The sequence below is a fragment of the Vipera berus genome (genome assembly GCF_964194415.1).
Source record: "Vipera berus genome assembly, chromosome: W".
Classification (NCBI taxonomy): domain Eukaryota; kingdom Metazoa; phylum Chordata; class Lepidosauria; order Squamata; family Viperidae; genus Vipera; species Vipera berus.
The window spans coordinates 56,403,431-56,421,997 of NC_138210.1; the positions used below are offsets into that span (position 1 = coordinate 56,403,431).

The following is an 18,567-nucleotide window of genomic DNA, read 5'->3' on the forward strand; positions in this document are numbered from 1 at the left end:
TCAATACGGGAGGTAACGAGTGCGTGGGTGACTGTACGTAGGGCATCTCGGTCCAAAAAGGGGCGCAATTGGTATATAAGACGAATCTGTGCAAATGCCCCCCTAGCCACGGCTCCAATGTGATCTTCAAAACTGAGTCGTGAATCTAGGAGGACGCCCAGATTGCGTGCTCTATCAATGGAAGGTAATATCTCTCCTCCTATAGTCAGAGATGGAACCTCTTGGACTAAACGAGATGACGGTACGTACAGCCACTCAGTCTTGGCCGGGTTGAGTCGAAGCCTGTTTTCTCCCATCCAAATCTGTACCGCTTCCAGACAACGGGACATCACATCGAGGGCATCACTGGGTTGGTTCGGGGTGGAGATGAATAGCTGGGTATCATCAGCATATTGATGATATTTCACCCCGAAGCTACGGATGATCTCTCCCAGCGGCTTCATATAGATGTTGAACAGGAGGGGCGAGAGCACCGAACCCTGAGGCACTCCACAATTAAGAGGCCTAGGGCTTGACCTCTGCCCTCCTGCCAACACCGTCTGCGAACGGTCCGAGAGGTAGGAGGAGAACCACCGCAGAACGGTGCCTCCCACTCCCAGCCCCTCAAGACGACACAGTAAGATACCATGGTCGATGGTATCAAAAGCCGCTGATAGATCTAGTAGGACCAGGACAGAGGAATAACCTCTATCTCGGGCCCGCCAGAGATCATTCACCAGCGCGACCAATGCCGTCTCCGTGCTGTGCCCGGGTCTGAAACCCGATTGGTACGGATCTAGATATTCAGCTTCCTCCAGGTTCAAAGGGAGCTGTCGTGCTACCACGCTCTCAACGACCTTCGCAAGGAAGCGAAGGTTGGAGACAGGACGGAAGTTGTTTAAAACAGCTGGGTCCAGTGCCGGTTTCTTGAGGAGGGGCCTTACCACCGCCTCTTTCAAGGCAGCAGGGAAGTACCCTTCACTCAGTGAGGCATTGATAACTGCTAGGAGCCAGCCTCGTGTAACCTCCCGAGATGCATAGACTAGCCAGGAGGGACACGGGTCCAACAAACATGTGGCGGCACTTAGTTTCCCCATGATCTTGTCCACTTCATCCGGAGTCACAGGATCGAACTCTTCCCAAATGTACTCGGCCAACTTCATCATTTTCCTCTCGTTAGATACTGCCCAGTCAGAGTCCAGACCAGCCCGAATCTGAGCAATTTTGTCCACCAGATATTTACTAAATTCCTCAGCCCGTCTATGTAGGGGGTCCTCTCCCGTCTCTTGACTTAAAAGGTAGCGGACCACTCTAAATAGGGCGGCCGGGCGATTATCTGCGGACGCAATGAGGGTGGTGAAGTAGGCGCGCTTTGCCACCCTCATTGCCACAAGATAGGATCTAGAAAAGGATCTTAACTGTGTTCGGTCAGACTCAGACCGACTGGTTCTCCAAATGCTCTCTAGGCCCCTTCTCTGGCGCTTCATCTCCCGCAGGTCCTTGGAGAACCAAGGAGCGAGTCGGGACTTGCGCCGGGTCAGAGGCCGCAAAGGGACAACGCGGTCGAGCGCCTCCGAAGCAGCCTGTTGCGAGGCATTAACTAAGGACTCGACCAGGTTGTGGGAGAGGGAGGTGGGAATCGGTCCAAGCGCCATCTGGAATTTATCTGGGTCCATCAGGCGCCTGGGGCGGAACCACCTGGTCGGTTCCGCCTCCTGACAGCGGGGGGTGAGATGCACCACAAATGTTAAAACAATTGGGATCTAGACTCAAATGACAGTGTGAAGGAGCACAAAGTGTTACTAGAGCACAGCTGGAGTGTAAAAAGAGATTTTAAGTGACACAGGAACATTGATCCCACAAAAATTCCCATGAGGAGTTACATTAGGCCACACATTTCAAGTGCTTTGTTGGCGGCAATGAAATTGTTCCTCAAACTGGCATCCTTAAGACATATTTGGAATAGACTTCTGTCCCCAATTTAGGAATGGCTGACCCATCATGCCATTAGGGTATTTCAAAACTATTAGGTATTTCCTAATTTCTTTTTTTTAAAAAAAATAAATAAAAGGCGGAAGAACTGTTTCTTGGAATGATTCTCTGAATGAAACACACACTCTTGAATATTTGCAGAAGAGGTTATCTTGATCTACAAAACAAGGATGGCACTCAAAAAGGACTTCAGAAGCCTGTGGGTGAGATAAGGGGAATAAAGTCAGGAATGTACCAATTGAAGAGAATATACTTAGTTCAGGAAAGATTGAGGGCAAGAGAAGAAAGGGATGACAGAGAATGAGGTGGCTGGATGGAGTCACTGAAGCAGTAGGCGTGAGCTTAAATGGACTCCAGAAGATGGTAGAGGACAGGAAGGCCTGGAGGAACATTGTCCATAGGGTTGCGATGGGTCGGACACGACTTCGCAGCTAACAACAACAAATACTTAGTTCAGAGTTGAAGTCTAGAGTCCTTGGTGCTCCCTGAGCTTGAAGATGTTACCTAGTTGAATAATAAAACATCTGCAAGAAAACAACCAAGCTCAGAGAGCACCAAGGACTCCACTCAGGGATAGTTTTTATTACTGTAATTAAAATATTCGGTAAAACTGACATAGAGAGGTAAACGTAAAGGTTCCCCTGCACATGCGTGCTAGTCGTTTCCGACTCTAGGGGCCGGTGCTCATCTCCGTTTCAAAGCCGAAGAGACAGCGCTTGTCAGAGGACGTCTCCGTGGTCATGTGGCCGGCATGACTAGACGCCAAAGGCGCATGGAGCGCTGTTACCTTCCCACCGTAGTGGTCCCTATTTTTCTACTTGCATTTTTACGTGCTTTCAAACTGCTAGGTTGGCAGAAGCTGGGACGAGTAACAGGCGCTCACTCTGCTACGCGGCACTCGGGATTCGACCCGCCAAACTGCTGACCATCTGATCAACAAGCTCAGCGTCCTAACGGAATGTGCCAATTTTCTCCTAGGTCTTGCTGCTCGTATTGCTGCTTTTCTCCCCATTTGGGCCACTCAAGGGCTGCAAGTTTGATTATTCTCCCATCGCTACTTCTGACTTTTCCCAGGATATAAAACCACTGGTGAGTATGAGTATATTGCATAGTTCAGCAGGCTGTCAGCCCCGTTTGGTAGACCAGAGCCGGAAATTACCCCCATGGAAGACTAAATCTATCTTTATTGACACTGGCTATAATTTATTTAAGAGGGACGCGGTGGCTCAGTGGGTTAGGACGCTGACTTGTCGATTAGAACAGGGCTTTTCAACCTTTTCACCCACTGTACCACTTTTAGAATACAGCAAAATCTGAGTACCACCAGTCGCCTAGCAAGGTGTCAAAAACTTGATGACCAAAAAAAAAAAAGGAAAAAAGTGATGAAGTGCAGGTAGTCCTCGACTTACAACAGTTCGCTTAGTGACTGTTCGAAGTTACAATGGCACTGAAAAAAGTGCCCCTCGAGCCACCGGCGAGCAAGACACCTGCCTGCCCGCCCAGCGGCGCTCTTCCTCCTGTCCAAGGTTTTCATTGTTGTGAGCATTTCTGTTGAGGATTGGCAGCGGGGGTGGGGTGGGGGTGTTTGGTTTTTATTCCCCCCCCCATCTGCTGGGTGGTTGCAGCAGGTTTTGGTCACTTCACATGACCCTTGGACACTGTGACCATCATAATATGAATATGAATATGAATCAGTTGCCAAGCATCTGAATGTAAATCACAAGACCCTGGAGATGCTGCAACATTTCAGCTGATTGGCGCTTCTTCTGGCCTCAGCAGAAGCACCAGGATCAGCGCCAAGCTCCAGCTGGAGTCTGGCGCTGATCCTGGCTCTTCCACTGAGCCCTGACAGCCCCGAAGAAGCGCTGATCCTGGCGCTTTCGCTGAGCTCTGACAGCCCTGCAGTTCTAGCCATCTCTCACTCAGGGTTGTGCGGTGCTGCCACCGGTTCAGCTCATTACCCTCCCCCACTACCACCTTTCTAGGGTGGTCACGTACCACCTGCCAGGTGCCAATGTACCACAGGTGGTACCTGTACCACTGGTTGAAAAGCCATGGATTAGATGGTCAGCAGTTTGGCGGGTCGAATCCCGAGTGCCACGTAACAGAGTGAGCGCCTGTTACTCGTCCCAGCTTCTGCCAACCTAGCAGTTCGAAAGCACGTAGAAATGCAAGTAGAAAAATAGGGACCACTACGGTGGGAAGGTAACAGCGTTCCATGCACCTTTGGCGTCTAGTCATGCCGGCCACATGACCATGGAGACGTCCTTGGACAAGCACTGGCTCTTCGGCTTTGAAACAGAGATGAGCACCGGCCCCTAGAGTTGGAAACGACTAGCACACATGTGCGGGGGAACCTTTACCTTTACCTTTATAATTTATTTATTTAACAAACTTATATGGCTGCCTGTTTCAAAATAAAAAAAAATACCCTCGGCATTGTACAGCAATGAATTAAAATAAATGTATAAAACAATTATCCAGAATGTCAAAATATAGAGAATAATTACAGAATCATGCAAGTCTGATTGTGTTGTATTTCCCCCCCAAATGTCCTACACTCCTGAGAATCAGGGAAATGCCTTCCTGAATCGCTTCTGAGTATTACCTTGTTTCTTAGGCCTTAAAAAACATTTCAATCCCTTTTTGCCTAGATTAGGGGTTCCCAACCAGGGGTGCGAGACGATATTCCAGGGGGTGCAAAAACTTGAGTTTTCAAAATTATAGTGCAGTGATGACGAACCTTCTAGAGACCGAGTGCCCAAACTGCAACCCCAAACCCACTTACGTATCATCAGGTGCCGGGTGGGTGTGGCCGACTGGGTGGGTGTGGCCCATTGGGTGGGCGTGGCCCATTGGGTGGGCGTGGCTGCAGTGGTAACAGCAGACTGGGTGGGACTGAAAAGTTCAATCAATCAATTCCAACTTTGTGAGGTTTTTTTCCCCGCGAGAAGTTGAAATTGATTGATTGATTGAGCCTTTTTTTTGTACATGGCGGTGGAGGCCTAAAGTGAAAAGGTTTTATAAAACCCAGCTGAAGGCCTAGGACTGGGGCGATGGTGCGCCTGCCCACAGAGAGGTCTCTGTGTGCCACCTGTGGCACCCGTGTGGCCCACTGGGTGGGTGTGGCACATTGGGTGGGCGTGGTCCATTGGGTGGGCGTGGCTGCAGTGGTAACAGCAGACTGGGTGGGACTGAAAAGTTCAATCAATTCCAATTTTGCGAGAAGTTTTTTTTCCCCATGAGAAGTTGAAATTGATTGATTGAACCTTTTTTTTTGGTACATGGTGGTGGAGGCCCAAAGCGAAAAGGTTTTATAAAACCCAGCTGAAGGCTTAGGACTGGGGCGATGGTGCGCCTGCCCACAGAGAGGTCTCTGTGTGCCACCTGTGGCACCCGTGCCATAGGTTCGCCAACACAGTTATAGTGAATATGCCTAATTCATTGCCGTTATTTAGAATTTTTGTAAGGGGTGCGAGAATACATCAGAAGCGTTTTAGGGGTGCGGGGTATAGAAAAGGTTGGGAACCACTGGCCTAGATAATGGTTCTTACACATCCCTATCAAGGTCCTGTTCCTTACTCTGCACATCTTCTCATTATTTTTTTTTACTTCTATCAATAGCAGAAATGGTGATAGTGATGAAAAATTCTACAGCAACTGAACAAGTCAATCAAAAATACCCATGTTTGTAGAAGTGACACACTGTCCCTTTTGTTGACTGGGATTTTTATGGGAAAGAACTGAAACTTTGAATAATTAAAATATAATCATCATGCTGGCCACATGACCACGGAAATGCCTTTGTCCAAGGGCTAAGAAATGGAGATGAGTACCACCCCCCTAGAGTTGGATGGGGAAAGCTTTACCTTTTTACCTTTATAATCATCAAATCATGTTCTCACCTTGGGCCTCTGCAAAACAACTGCAACTCATCCTTCCCTTTTCAGTCCCCAAAGTAGAAAGATAAGGAGCAAATCAGAAGGTGACAAAAGAAATCTGAAATGCGTAAAAGAGAAAAGCAGTTGTAAACTCCATCTTGTTCACCGCCCTGAGTCCTTCGGGAGAAGGGCGGTATACAAATTAAATTATTAAATTAAATTAAATTAATTGTCAAAAGGTTAGGATGAACATTTGTCAATATTTGTTAAATCTAAAGCGCCAGGCGTGGTGCCACAGAAAATCAAGCTGCATCATTTTACCCTGACGTGGCAGTCTCCAAACCTGTTGGGCTACTCATTCCCAGCCAGGAGGGCAATTGCTTGGGATTTAGGAATTAAGGGCACTTTATTTCTACTCTTCAGGCTGCCCAAGGAACTGAAATGCAAGGAGCATCTAATTTAATGGCACTTTATAAGTAGTCCTTGACTTATGACTGATTGCTTAGCGACTGGTCAAACTTACAACAGACTTCCTTGGGGGTAATTATAACCTGGTTCCAAAGTCCCAACGGTCAGGCCACCCCCTGTGATCACATGACCATATATTGAGCACTCAATAACTGGCCCTCATTTACAGTCATTTCCAGTGTCCCATGGTCACATGACAGTGTTTTATAACGGTTTTGCCAGTAGCTGGCATTTACTTCCAGTTTTTGGGAAAAGTGGCCCATTGGTTTACTGAGCGATTTTCTTAGAATGGTGACAGTCACTTAACGACCACAGCATTTGCTTAATGACCATGTTGTTGTTAGTTGCGAAGTCATGTCCGACCCATCGTGACCCTATGGACAACGTTCCTCCAGGCCTTCCTGTCCTCTTACCATCTTCTGGAGTCCATTTAAGCTCATGCCTACTGCTTCAGTGACTCCATCCAGCCACCTCATTCTCTGTCGTCCCCTTCTTCTCTTGCCCTCAATCTTTCCCAGCATTAGGCTCTTCTCCAGTGAGTCCTTCCTTCTCATTAGGTCGCCAAAGTATTTGAGTTTTAGCTTCAGGATCTGGCCTTCTAAAGAGCAGTCAGGGTTGATCTCCTCTAGGACTGACCGGTTTGATGACCATGGCAGTTGTTTAATGACCACCACACAAAAGGTTGTAACACTGGGTTTCTTATGTGGCTGATTGGATTTATGACCATCACGACTTACAACCATGATGGGCAGTCGCCATTATGGTCGTAAGTCAAAGACTATTTGTAATCTTGTCTTTCTCTTTCTCTCTCCTCAGAAAGAATATTTGCTCCTGGATTACAAAGTATCAATGCCGTTCAGTCTGAAACAGGTACAATTTTTGCCTCAGCCTTTACATCAGGGGTGGGGTAACTATGATCTGTGAACTATGATCTGCGAACTTCAACTCCCAGAATTCCTGAGCTAGCTTTTAAAAAATAATAATAATAATAAATATGCTGGCTCAGGAACTCTGGGAGATGAAGTTCACAGATAGTAAAAGGGCCATAGTTCCCCACTCCTGCTTTACATAAATGCTATTGCCTTTCCATGAACATCAACAACATTGCTGTTGTTGGTTTGGCAAAAATGTATATTGTACATTGATCATCGATCATTCTATTATTGTAATTGATCGTTCTACTATTCATAAAAATAGCCAAACCTCTTTCATGGAACTGCCCGTGGCACATTGGCTAAAGATGATGGGTTAACCTCCAACAAATTTCCTGCCATGCAACTGAGAATATAGCCTGATGCTGAAATAAGACTCTTGTATCTAGTCAATATTTTGTAGGAGGAGGGAAGTTCAAAGCTGGGGCAGTTTAATTTGGAAATGTTTTGGAGGTTTTTTTTAAAAAAAGAAAAATAATATGCTTATTTTAGGCATCTGATACGCTAATGGTACAGTTTCGATATTTCCCTGTGTTAAAATGGCCCAAAATTGCTGTCTTTGTTTAGCGATCATGGTTAAAAAAGCTCCAAAGATTGTAGAAAGCAGACTTGGTGTGTGCGTGTGTGTGTTTATGTTCCCCTGCACACACGCATGCAGGAGCTTATGATCTCAGGTTGCCCATCCCAAGCTACTGTTTAACTCTTGAGTTTGCTTCTGGCATAATTTTAGGCTGTTTGGTTATATGTATGTTGCCAAGCTGCCTTTTTAGAACAGAGGCCATTGTTTTATTGAGGAAGGTGGCCTGTTGGAGTCTTTAATCAATTTCACACAGAGAAGACTTAATTCAGTGGCAAAGAACATGTCTTGAAAAGCCATTCTTGCAATTGTTTTGGGCTACCATCCCCAAATTCCTTGTGGATGCCCATAACAGGGTGATAGGAACTAAAGTCTGCAAGGGCCCTTAGCATTCTTTGCATATTCATTGAAGGCTCCTGGTTCAATCTTTGGCCTGTCCAGCCACATCTGGGAAAGTCTTGTCTCAAATAACTGAAAAGCTACTGCTGGTGACTCTTGATCAGCCTTGTGGAGCCTTCCAACTACTCTGTTTCCCTGAAAGGAAGGCCTACCCTGAAAATAAGCCCTAGCTTGATTTTTTTTGGGGGGGGGGGTAATGTAAGCCCTACCTCAAAAATAAGCCCTAGTTTTAGGGTGAGGCACAAATTTAAAAAACAAGCTAGGGTGGGGGTGTGGATCTTACTTTGCAGCCAGGCCTCTCCTCGCTGGCCCACTTCTTCTGAGGCGTCTTCTGCAGCCAGGCCTACATTTCTCAGTCAGACCTGCATTTCTGGAAAGGCCACTGCAGCTGAGAACTGAGCTATGGATTGAATCCATAGCGTGGTACTTGGCTGCAGAGGCCTTCTGGAAAGGCCTGACTGTGAAATGCAGGCCAGAATGCAGCTGCAGAATGAAGCTGCTCCTTCGGCTGCAGAAGAAGTGGACTGGCTAGGGCTAGGCAGATATGTCGATGCAGGAGGTGAGTAAAGAAGACACTCCCGAAAATAAGACCTGGTGCCTCTTTTGGAGGCAAAAAAACCAAAACCAAACCTGGTATTATTTTCGTGGAAACATGGGTATGTAGAAAATGCTCCCTAACTGACTGGAAAATCATGTCTTCTGGTTAAGAACCAGTGCTTTGACTCACTAATGTACCACAATGTTCCATACAGTCAACTTTTTCCCTTAAGTGAGCATGGAATTACAGATCTCACTTTATGATAGGCCTCTAGGTATAGAGTTTTAACATGATTTTCATCTCCCCTCTTGGATTTTGACTGAGTGAAAAATATGTTCTTGGTGGCTACCAGATTTGTGTTGCAATGATATCCAGTAGAGAACCACTAGATGGCAGCAGTGAATCCAGATTTTCTGTGTCTTTGTTCCCATCTAGAGGTGATCCAAAGATTTGCAACCCAAGTGTGGTAGCCTGGGTTTATAATGAGAGTACAATCTTTTTTCTTCTTTTTGGTCTCATGTTTTCTCTGCATCCCATTTCCATTTATATTCTCCAGGACATATTCTGCAGTGAGTTATGGAATCTTCATTTCATCAATGAAAACTTAAAGAAATTAATCAACGTGTCTGGGGAAAGACTGAAAAAGTTAATCAAGAAGATATATAATCACACAAAAGTTGTTGAACTTTGTAATATTGAAGTAGTAAGTTGAAGAACTTTGTTTAGAGTGCTTCAGAATACAACACAAGTCATTCCTATTTTATTCACAGTTTAACCCAGCTTGTCTTGTCCCAATAGCTTAAAACAGACTGCAATCAAAATTTCTATTTTGGGGGGAGTGGGGGTGGGAAATCAGTATTAACTTAGATCTAAGCAAAGAGGAAAGACTTAAATTAATCCAGGGCTCTAACAGTGCTAAATGAAGAAATCCTTATGGATATTTCTGGAAAAGGCTGAGCTGTGAAATTTTTTTGCCTCCAGTGTTGAAACAGGAAACCTGAAGCTGGCAGTATGGGTGGATGTTTTAGCAAAAATGTGATAAAATGCAGTCACACAACTATGGTTTATTGCAAACAGCTGTAAATGGCTGGTTGCTAAGGTCCCCAATATATGGTCCCATGACTGAGGAATGGGGACTGGTTGACGTAACTTCAGAATTGGGTCATAAATATTGGGTGGGGAGGTGTTTCGTCATGACTATTCAGCATTGGTGGATTACCTGTATATTAGTGTGTGTTAGTTTTTAATCTTCCTTTTTAAAAATTGTTAATAAAATTATATATAAAAACATGACCGTGAAGGGAATTGTCTCACATGACACATCAAAGGCACAAAAAATTGTGCATACTCCTTGCCTGACAGGAACGGTTGTATCTACCCATGGTCACGAAGGATCAACACCAGTTTGATCACTTTTAATCAAAATGAGGGAAAGAGGAACTTTTTTTACCCTATTTTTTGGCTGGGAGAAAATGGAAAAGAATCTGAATTTATTTAAGTTCTTCACTTTTTATCTGGCTGAAAAAGCAATTCCTCCCTTCCTTACAGGTCATCCTCGACTTACAACCACATCGGAGCCCAAAATTTCTGTTGCTAAGCAAGAAAGTTAAGTTGAATGAGTTGTGCCCCATTTTACGACCTTTTATGCCACCCTTCTTAAGTGAATCACTGCAGATGTTAAGTGAGTCATGTGGTTGTTAAGAGAACCTGGCTTCCCCCATTGGCTTTGCCTGTCAGAGGCCAGCTGTGTGACAAGCAGATGGTGATCACATGACCCCTGGTTGGTGCAACTGTTATAAACTGTCATAAGTGTGAAACGGTCATAAGTCAATTTTTTCAGTGCCGTTGTAACATCGAATGGTCACTAAATGAATGGTTGTAAGTCAAGGACTACCTATATTTGTTATGCCTGTTTCTACAAGTGGGCCCATTTCATTTTGAAGCAACAGCTGCTGAGCATTTCCAATCTGAATCAACTCTAACCCCACTGTGTAGTGTACAATTAGAGGGGATCTTTGAGGTCATCTAGTCCAGAACGATCACTATTTGCGATAAATAGCATCAGCAGGATAAAGGGGGTCTTTTAGCTGGAAATTGCCATCAAGCCCACAGTCTACAGTGTGTGTTGTTGTTTGTTTCTCTTTTGTAAAGAATTTTATTAAGTTTCAAATATAAAAAAAACTAAAATAACATGTTGCAACGAAAAGGCAAAAGTGGGGGGAGGGACAAAAGGGAAAATTTTTAAAAGTAACATAAAAATCCCCACCAAAAATAACATAGGAAAAAAAGTTACTTTTAACTCTCTTCAGTTCAGATAAAGTTGTAAGATAAAACAAGATAGCTTATTTCAGTTTAATAAAGAGGTACAAAACTAAAATATAAAAGATATACATATCCAACAATCAAATAATCAGAATACTCTCTTAGTCTAAATGAGTGGCATGGGGCCCAAGAGATGAAGACGTTCGCCTCCCAATCAGAAGGTTCAGAGTTCAATCCTAGAAAATGACAGATGTTTATAAAGGCACAAAGAGAAAATATTTGCTGCGAACTCTGCATAGGCGTCAGGAAGGGCATCTGGCCAGTAAATGCTCAGTGCCATTGAGTCATTCAGACTCCACCCTGAATAAAGGGATTGTAAAACTCTCTTAGTTTAAATAAAATATATAGCCCATAAATGCATCATAATACCATAATATCAATTTCACAAATACACATAGTATTATTAGTTATTTTTATAAGCAAATATCTATAATAATACATTCTTTACTTCAGTGGTTCTCAATCTTCTCTTTACCATGGACCCCCTTTAAATACCTTTTGTGGCCACAGACTATAGCCACGGGCCCCCAAGACCTAACTCAAGATTTAAATGGGGACATTTCTTCAAACCTTTGTAGACCCCCCCTGTGATGATATTGCGGCTCCCAGGGGTCTGCAGACCACAGGTTGGGAACCACTGCTTTACTGCAAATGTAAATAAATGCGTAAAAAGCCCAAATAAAATGTGCAACTATTAAACTCCAGCAGCACACATTTCTATAATAATCAAAACTTATCTAATCAAAATTAAGACTTCATTTTTATCTTTATCAAGCAAAAAAAAATCACAAAGCATCGTCATGTAGAAAGAAAAGCAGTCTGATTTTTATCTTTAATCAAAGCAGTCACTTTTGCCATCTCAGCCAGTTCATGTTGTGTGTGTTTTTCCCCCCTCAAAATAAACATCAAAAGATGTAAAAGCATAAATAATGCTGTCTGAACTTTGGCGCTGATTTATGAAGTATGAAGTAGTAACTACAGCTGTTGTACTGGGATGAGCAAGCTGCAGTTAATGCTCTGTGTTTTGTTTTGTTTTTGTTCTTTTTCAGGAGAATAGTTCTGTCAGTTTTGAGTTGACAAATATCTCTCAGTTTGTAGATGTCATTCCTTTCCACCTTCAGTCTTTATCAGCGAAAATAGAGAAGATTACATCAGAAGAAAAGTGTGCTGATTTTAAGAACTGCACCGTTATTCAGAGCCAAATAGGTAACATTTCTGAGTAATGGGGAAAGGGGTGAGGAGACAAAGTTTTGGCCATGTTGCCACGTGAGCCTAACATGGTTCATTCAACAATTTTATCTGCTGTGTCCAATGTCCCATTCGATTCGTCCCCAGACAAATAAGTGTTAAAATAAGGTTTTCCCCCTTGTCCCTCCATCATCCAAGGACAGGCTAACAGTGTGTCATATCTATAAAGCTTTGTCCCTAATTGCCATGAAGGGAAATGGGGTAACTAGCAGAGGAAGGACACCAAAAATGGCATCACTAAAGGCAGGATAGGGATCTGCAATGTTTTCCACAAAGGATTGTTTTTTACCAGTTCAATAACGGCATAGTGGGGTTGCAGGGGAGAGCACCACGTGACATGCCAGTGTGGAAAGGCCCTTGGTACGTGTTAACTTTCAGAAGATAATGTTCCCACAATGGAATATGGCAGAGTTCCCCAACGTTTCCAGCTTTGCGGACTGGCGGGGGTGGGTGGGAGAGGGGATGGTCCCAGTGGTGGGATTCGAATAATTTAACAACCGGTTCTCTGCCTTAGTGACCATTTTAAGTATGAAAAAACGATATACCGAAACTGGAGAGATAAAGCGTCTATTCCTGAAATTACCTCAGAAGCACCACTTAGTTTTCGCCTGAGTGACCTGATCGAAGGCGCCGCATCTCCATTTGCTTTCCATCGCTCCTTTCTCGGACATTTGGGGAAGAGTTTTTTTTCCCCCGCCTGGAAGGAAGTTGAACGAAACCCAGACGTGTTCCGGAAAACACAGATTTATCATAACCGTTTCGCCAAACTCAACCAAAAATTAGGTATCGGTTCTGCCAAGCAGGTGCAAACCGACTGAATCCCACCACTGGATGATTGCATGCAAGTGGCCAGCAAGCATGCGTGCGTGTGCGCAACTCCATTTGCGTGAGCGATGTGCATGGGCACCTGCCACTCCCTTAAATGGAGAGCATGAGTGCACGTTTGCCTGCTGCTCGCCGGCCATTTCCACGGCCCGGTTGCAGCCCCATCATGGCCCACTAGTGGGCCGTGGCCCACAGGTTGGGGACTCCTGGAATATGGTCTACCATGTCAGCCTGCCCCAACCTAGTGCTCTCTGGACTTTAAATCCAACATTGATTGGGGCCAGATAATGTACAACATCTCAAGAATTCATCTCAACATCTCAGTACAGATCGTCCTCGACTTACGATCCCAACTGAGCCCAAACTTGATGTTGCTAAGTGAAACATTTGTTAAGTGCATTTCGCCCCATTTTTCGACTTTTTTGACGCAGTTGTTAAGTGAATCATTACAGTTGTTAGTAACGTTGTTATTAAGTGAATCTGGCTCCCCCGTTGCTTGTCAGAAGGTCACAAAGCTGATGACATGACCCCAGGACACGTCAACTGTCATCAATATGAACCAGTTGCCAAGCATCCTAATGTTGATCACATGACAGTGATCAACAGTGAGCAACATGCTGCAACAGTCGTTTAGTGCGAAAAACGGTCATAAGTCACTTTTTTCAATGCTGCTGTAACTTTGAATGGTCACTAAGTGAACTGTTGTAAGTCGAGGACTACCTGTATCCTGTTCCTTAGGGGCTACAGTCACAGCATCCCTGCAGATGACACTCACAAAGTACCATTTTGAAGCACCATGAAAACCTCATTCTCCTAAAGATAGCTGTGGATTCTCCTGGCATGGGTCAGGCCCAAATGCAACCAAGACACATAGTGACTCCTTCCTGCCTCTTTAACTCTTCTGAAATGCAGCTTCTCCTAACTGAGGGAGCCAGCTCCTCGCTACTTTACATCACATATGATTTTTGCAATATTGGAAATGGCAGCTCACAGATGCTACCAAAATTGCCAAAGAGAAGATTGATACCAAACTGGATGGAAGACTTTTCCAATTTGGAGCAGGCCCTAATTATAGTAATATGGCTGACCCGGAATTTTGTATCTCTGATTCAGTCACTGTGAATGAACTTCACAGGCTGTTCTTCTGTTTTAATCTCTTTAATCTCTCTTTCTATCCAGCCCTTTTATCTTGTGCCTCTTAAAGGTACACCTATGTTTTCTTAACTCACTCTGATTTCTACAGGAAGTAGAGACTCTAATAATTCTCAGCATCTATACTAAAATTCTTACTTCTTTTTGTAAATGATTTGTTAATCTTATCAAGGAATGACACCACCACAATCGCGCAGCTGGCAAGGAAAAATGTCAGCAAGGAGCAACAACTAGTATCAAAGCTTTAAAATCAGAAAAGCAACGTTAAACCTTCCAGATCTGTTCGTAGCTGGATACCATGGAATAAAGAATGCCTAAACTTCATCTGGGATACACTGAAGTCCTTTGAGAAAGAAATCCATAATTTATCTCAAGTTGCCACCACCCAAACTCTTTTAGTAATTGGACGTAAAAGAGGGATTCCTCCATGATAATTTAACAATGTAGAAACAGTAAACAGTTGCAATTAGATATGCTACATTACTTCTCTATCTCCTCTTACGAGACCCATTGCAATGTCACATATCTTCAGGCAGGTCAACCAGTGGAATGTGGGGTGCAAAATGTGACTCATTGGGTGATTTATATAATGAATAAGGTTAAGCTAAAATGGCTGGGCATTTTCTGGGTCAGCACATCAGGGAAACCCAGACGTTGTCTTAGCCCTATGTTTCTCAACCTTTGTGACTTTCAGAGGTATGGACTTCAACTCCCAGAATTCCCTTGCTGGCTGGGGAATTCTGGGAACTGAAGTCCACACCTCTGAATGTTGCCAAGGTTGAGAAACACTGCCTTAGCATGTTTGGGGAATACTACCATCATGTTAAAGCCATAATATGATTGATTGATTCTGGCATGGCAATGTAGCCAATGGGTTTTATGAACGGGTTGAAAATTTAGCATGTGTATGTACCCAGCCATTGTGTCTTTCCTCTGAATATCGTTTACTCTCTGCTCCACCCTCCCCACCCCTTTGTTACCAGCTGGCATTTAATCTGCCCATATAGGTCAGTCTTTCTCTGTACTACAGAATCTTCTAAGTTATCCATCAACCCTTCTGATTGGAAGCTAGAGAAGAAACAGTCATCTCAGCCAATCTCCCACAAAAGAACTTACTGGTGGCTACTTCTTCCAGCTATCTTGGTCTGTCTTATCTTCAGTTTATGGAAAAAGTGCCAGGTAAACTCTTAATAAGAAACAATTTCAGGTAAAAATGCAACACAACAGCTACATGTGAAACAGCCTGGGACTCTGCCTCTACAGAACAGATACTGTCATGGAAAGATCTGGATGAAGAGATAGAGCATGGGTGTCAAACTCGATCGATGTGACGTATCGTGATACGTGGGCATAGTCTGCATGACGCATCCAGCCCACAGGCCGTCAGTTTGCACCCCTCAGATAGAGAGAATCAGGTCTATAGATGACATTTAATTGGATGGATTCCTGATCCCCCAGAAGACAGAAATAAAATTCACAAACGTTCTTTGAGAGAGTGGAGCTATGGACTGCAAGTAACAGAATGAAGTTTACTAGAGATACATACAAATTTCCTCACTCAGGAAACACAATTCACATATAGGGGACTGAAGATATCTAGCTTGATAATTGTATTTGTGCAAAAGATCTTGAAATAATAGCTTATTGCAAAGTGAACATGGGTCCATACTGTCATTGAGCAGCAAAGAAGGAAGATTCGGTATCAACAAGTACCGTTTCCAAAATAGAGAGCATTGTTCCTTGCAATGGACCACATACTATCTTTCTACTGCATTAACATGTCTTGATACTTGCCTGTTTTCCCATCCTTTACAAACATACATACATTTACAGCATTTGCTTCCTCTACATTTTTACCATATGTGCATAATACATAAATATTAGGGATAACTGTAATTTGAGAAGCTTCCCTCTTTCAGACATTTCATAACTGTTAAAAACACAATTCAACCATGCTTTAACTAGGATTGACTATATCTGGTGTCCATGTAGAGGAATTCTATTAATTGCACATACAGTATTTTGTTTTTATTCTGCATTTTTACTCTGTTAGAGTGTGACCCATAGCTTGCCAATTGGGGAAGGTTATAAAAACCGTGAACTAAACTGGATTGCAGCAGAATATAACTAGAAGCCATCATAATCCTCATGTTTGCTCCATTTTCCCTGCCAAATACAAAACAGTGAAGACAAAGGATGTGTTCTAAGTTATTGGTTTCCTTCTTAGGTGTTTAATTGGATATTTTAAATGGTCCATAAATAGGGCTTATCTTTATGGCTGATGTGGTTGAATGGCAAGCTTCCAAGATATCTCTTCCAAAGCCAGATAAGCAGCAGCAGATAGATAATTAGACAGGAAATAATATTCTAATCAAAGATCAAGGAAGAAGCCACACCCCCATAATATTCATACATAAATGGATAATTAGCCCATGAACTAGTAAAGTAGTCCTCCATTTATGACCACAATCGGGGCCAAACTTTCTGTTGCTAAGCAAGGTGGCTCTTAAGTGAGTCGTGCCCAATTTTATGATTTTTTTTTTGTCACAGCTGCAAAGTGAATCGTGCAGTCATTAAGCGAATCCCTGATTGACTTTGGTTGTCAGAAGCCAGCTGGGAAGGTTGCAGATGGCAATCAGATGATCCCCGGTTGGCCACTGCCTGAATTTTAATCATGTGACCATGGAGATGCTGCAGTGGTCCTGAGGATCAGTCATAAGTCATTTTTCCCCCCTTGCTGTTGTGACTTCAGACGCTAAATGGTTGTAAGTCAAGGACTACCTGTATATTTATGCTGCTCCATATCTTGTATAATCGCATTTGACTACACAATCTCATGAACGAATACCCCTCCATAGGAAATTAAATTACGATGCTCCTCAAAATTTAGTACATCAGAAAAAATGCTAGATTAGATATGTGCTTTTTCTCTTAAGAAAAGCAAAAGGTGTTTTGTTTTTTTGTTTAGAAAAGGGGGGGGGAATCTGGGCTTAAATGTCATAGAATCAAGTCAGCTAGAACTCTCCTTGCTGACATTTTATCCGGGTGCAGAGAATATGAGACCTCTCCTGCCTCTTACTAATGCTGTGGATCCGTGTTTCTCAACCTTAGCAACTTTTAAGATGTGTGAACTTCAACTCCCAGAATATCTGGGAGGAATTCTGGGAGTTGCAGTCCACACATCTTAAAAGTTGCTAAGGTTGAGAAGCACTGCTGTAGCTATGTGCTTGACAGATTCCATCTGCCCCACGTTTTCTTCTCCTCCATACATTTGCCCTTTCTTGTCTTTTTATCTTTTCAGTGGTCGTCTTCAAGAGCAATTTAAAACTACCACCCCCCCGCGGCATGGAATCTAACCTCAACATCACTCAGCATCTTAAGAGCCTGCTCTATCCCACTCCTAGCCTTTATCTTGAAGGACTAACCTGGCACCCCCTGTCGGAGGGGCTTGCATCTTTCTTTTTTGTAATGTATAGAGGGTCCTCAACTTACGACTGCAATTGGGACCAGAATTTAGGTTGCTAAGGAAGATGGAGGTTAATTCAATTGTACCTTACACTCCTTTTTTTGCCACGGTTGTTAAGCAAATTACTGCAGTTCTTAAGTGAGTCATGCAGTTGTTAAGCAAATCCAGCTTCCCCCATTAAACTTGCAGGTCAAAAGCCAGCTGGGAAGGTTATCAATGGTGACTGCATGCTGCACCCATCTTAAATACATACTTGTTGCCAAGCCCCTAAATCTTGATCACGTGACCATGGGGATGCTGTGATGGACTTAAGTGGGAGAATTGGTTGTAAGTCTCAGTGGCCATTGTAACTTTGAACGGTTGTTAAACAAACGGTTTTAGTTTGTGCTTATGCCTATGTGCTGTATGTGCTTATGTAAAAAGGAGAGAGAGAGAGATGGTTAATACGTAAGTTTTTTTATTTTGTATAAATAAAAGCAAATATTTAGTAACCACATGAATGTTCCACAAAGAGGAACTTTCCAGTGCATTTTTGTTTGATGTGAGCAGCTAACGTGTATTGGTCTTTTACCAGAATCAAGCAATAGACAGCCTCTCCTAGAATCATCTGTGGACAGCAAAGTCCAGCCTCTGAGACTTTATCATGTGTGGACTTCAACTCCCAGAATCCTTCAGCTATCAGGGAATTCTGGGAGTTGACGTCCATACATCTTAACGTTGCTGAGGTTGAGAAACACACTCTGACATAACATCTTTAGGGGGCTCAGCATTCCCTGACTCATTCTAAT

The 18,567-nt window shown here is 43.5% G+C and overlaps 1 protein-coding gene across 1 annotated transcript in view; it reads left to right on the forward strand.

Annotated features, from left to right (window-relative positions):
* Nucleotides 1-18,269, forward strand: part of LOC308676102 (fms-related tyrosine kinase 3 ligand-like) — a 29,047-nt gene extending 10,778 nt beyond the window's left edge. Inside the window, 7 exon segments of the mRNA XM_081341829.1 lie at nucleotides 2,950-3,060; nucleotides 7,137-7,190; nucleotides 9,323-9,469; nucleotides 12,138-12,294; nucleotides 15,321-15,352; nucleotides 15,355-15,492; nucleotides 17,615-18,269. Of these exon segments, the coding sequence (XP_081197955.1) occupies nucleotides 2,950-3,060; nucleotides 7,137-7,190; nucleotides 9,323-9,469; nucleotides 12,138-12,294; nucleotides 15,321-15,352; nucleotides 15,355-15,492; nucleotides 17,615-17,638 (663 nt within the window). The 3' untranslated portion in view covers nucleotides 17,639-18,269.
* Nucleotides 18,270-18,567: the final 298 nt, after the last annotated feature.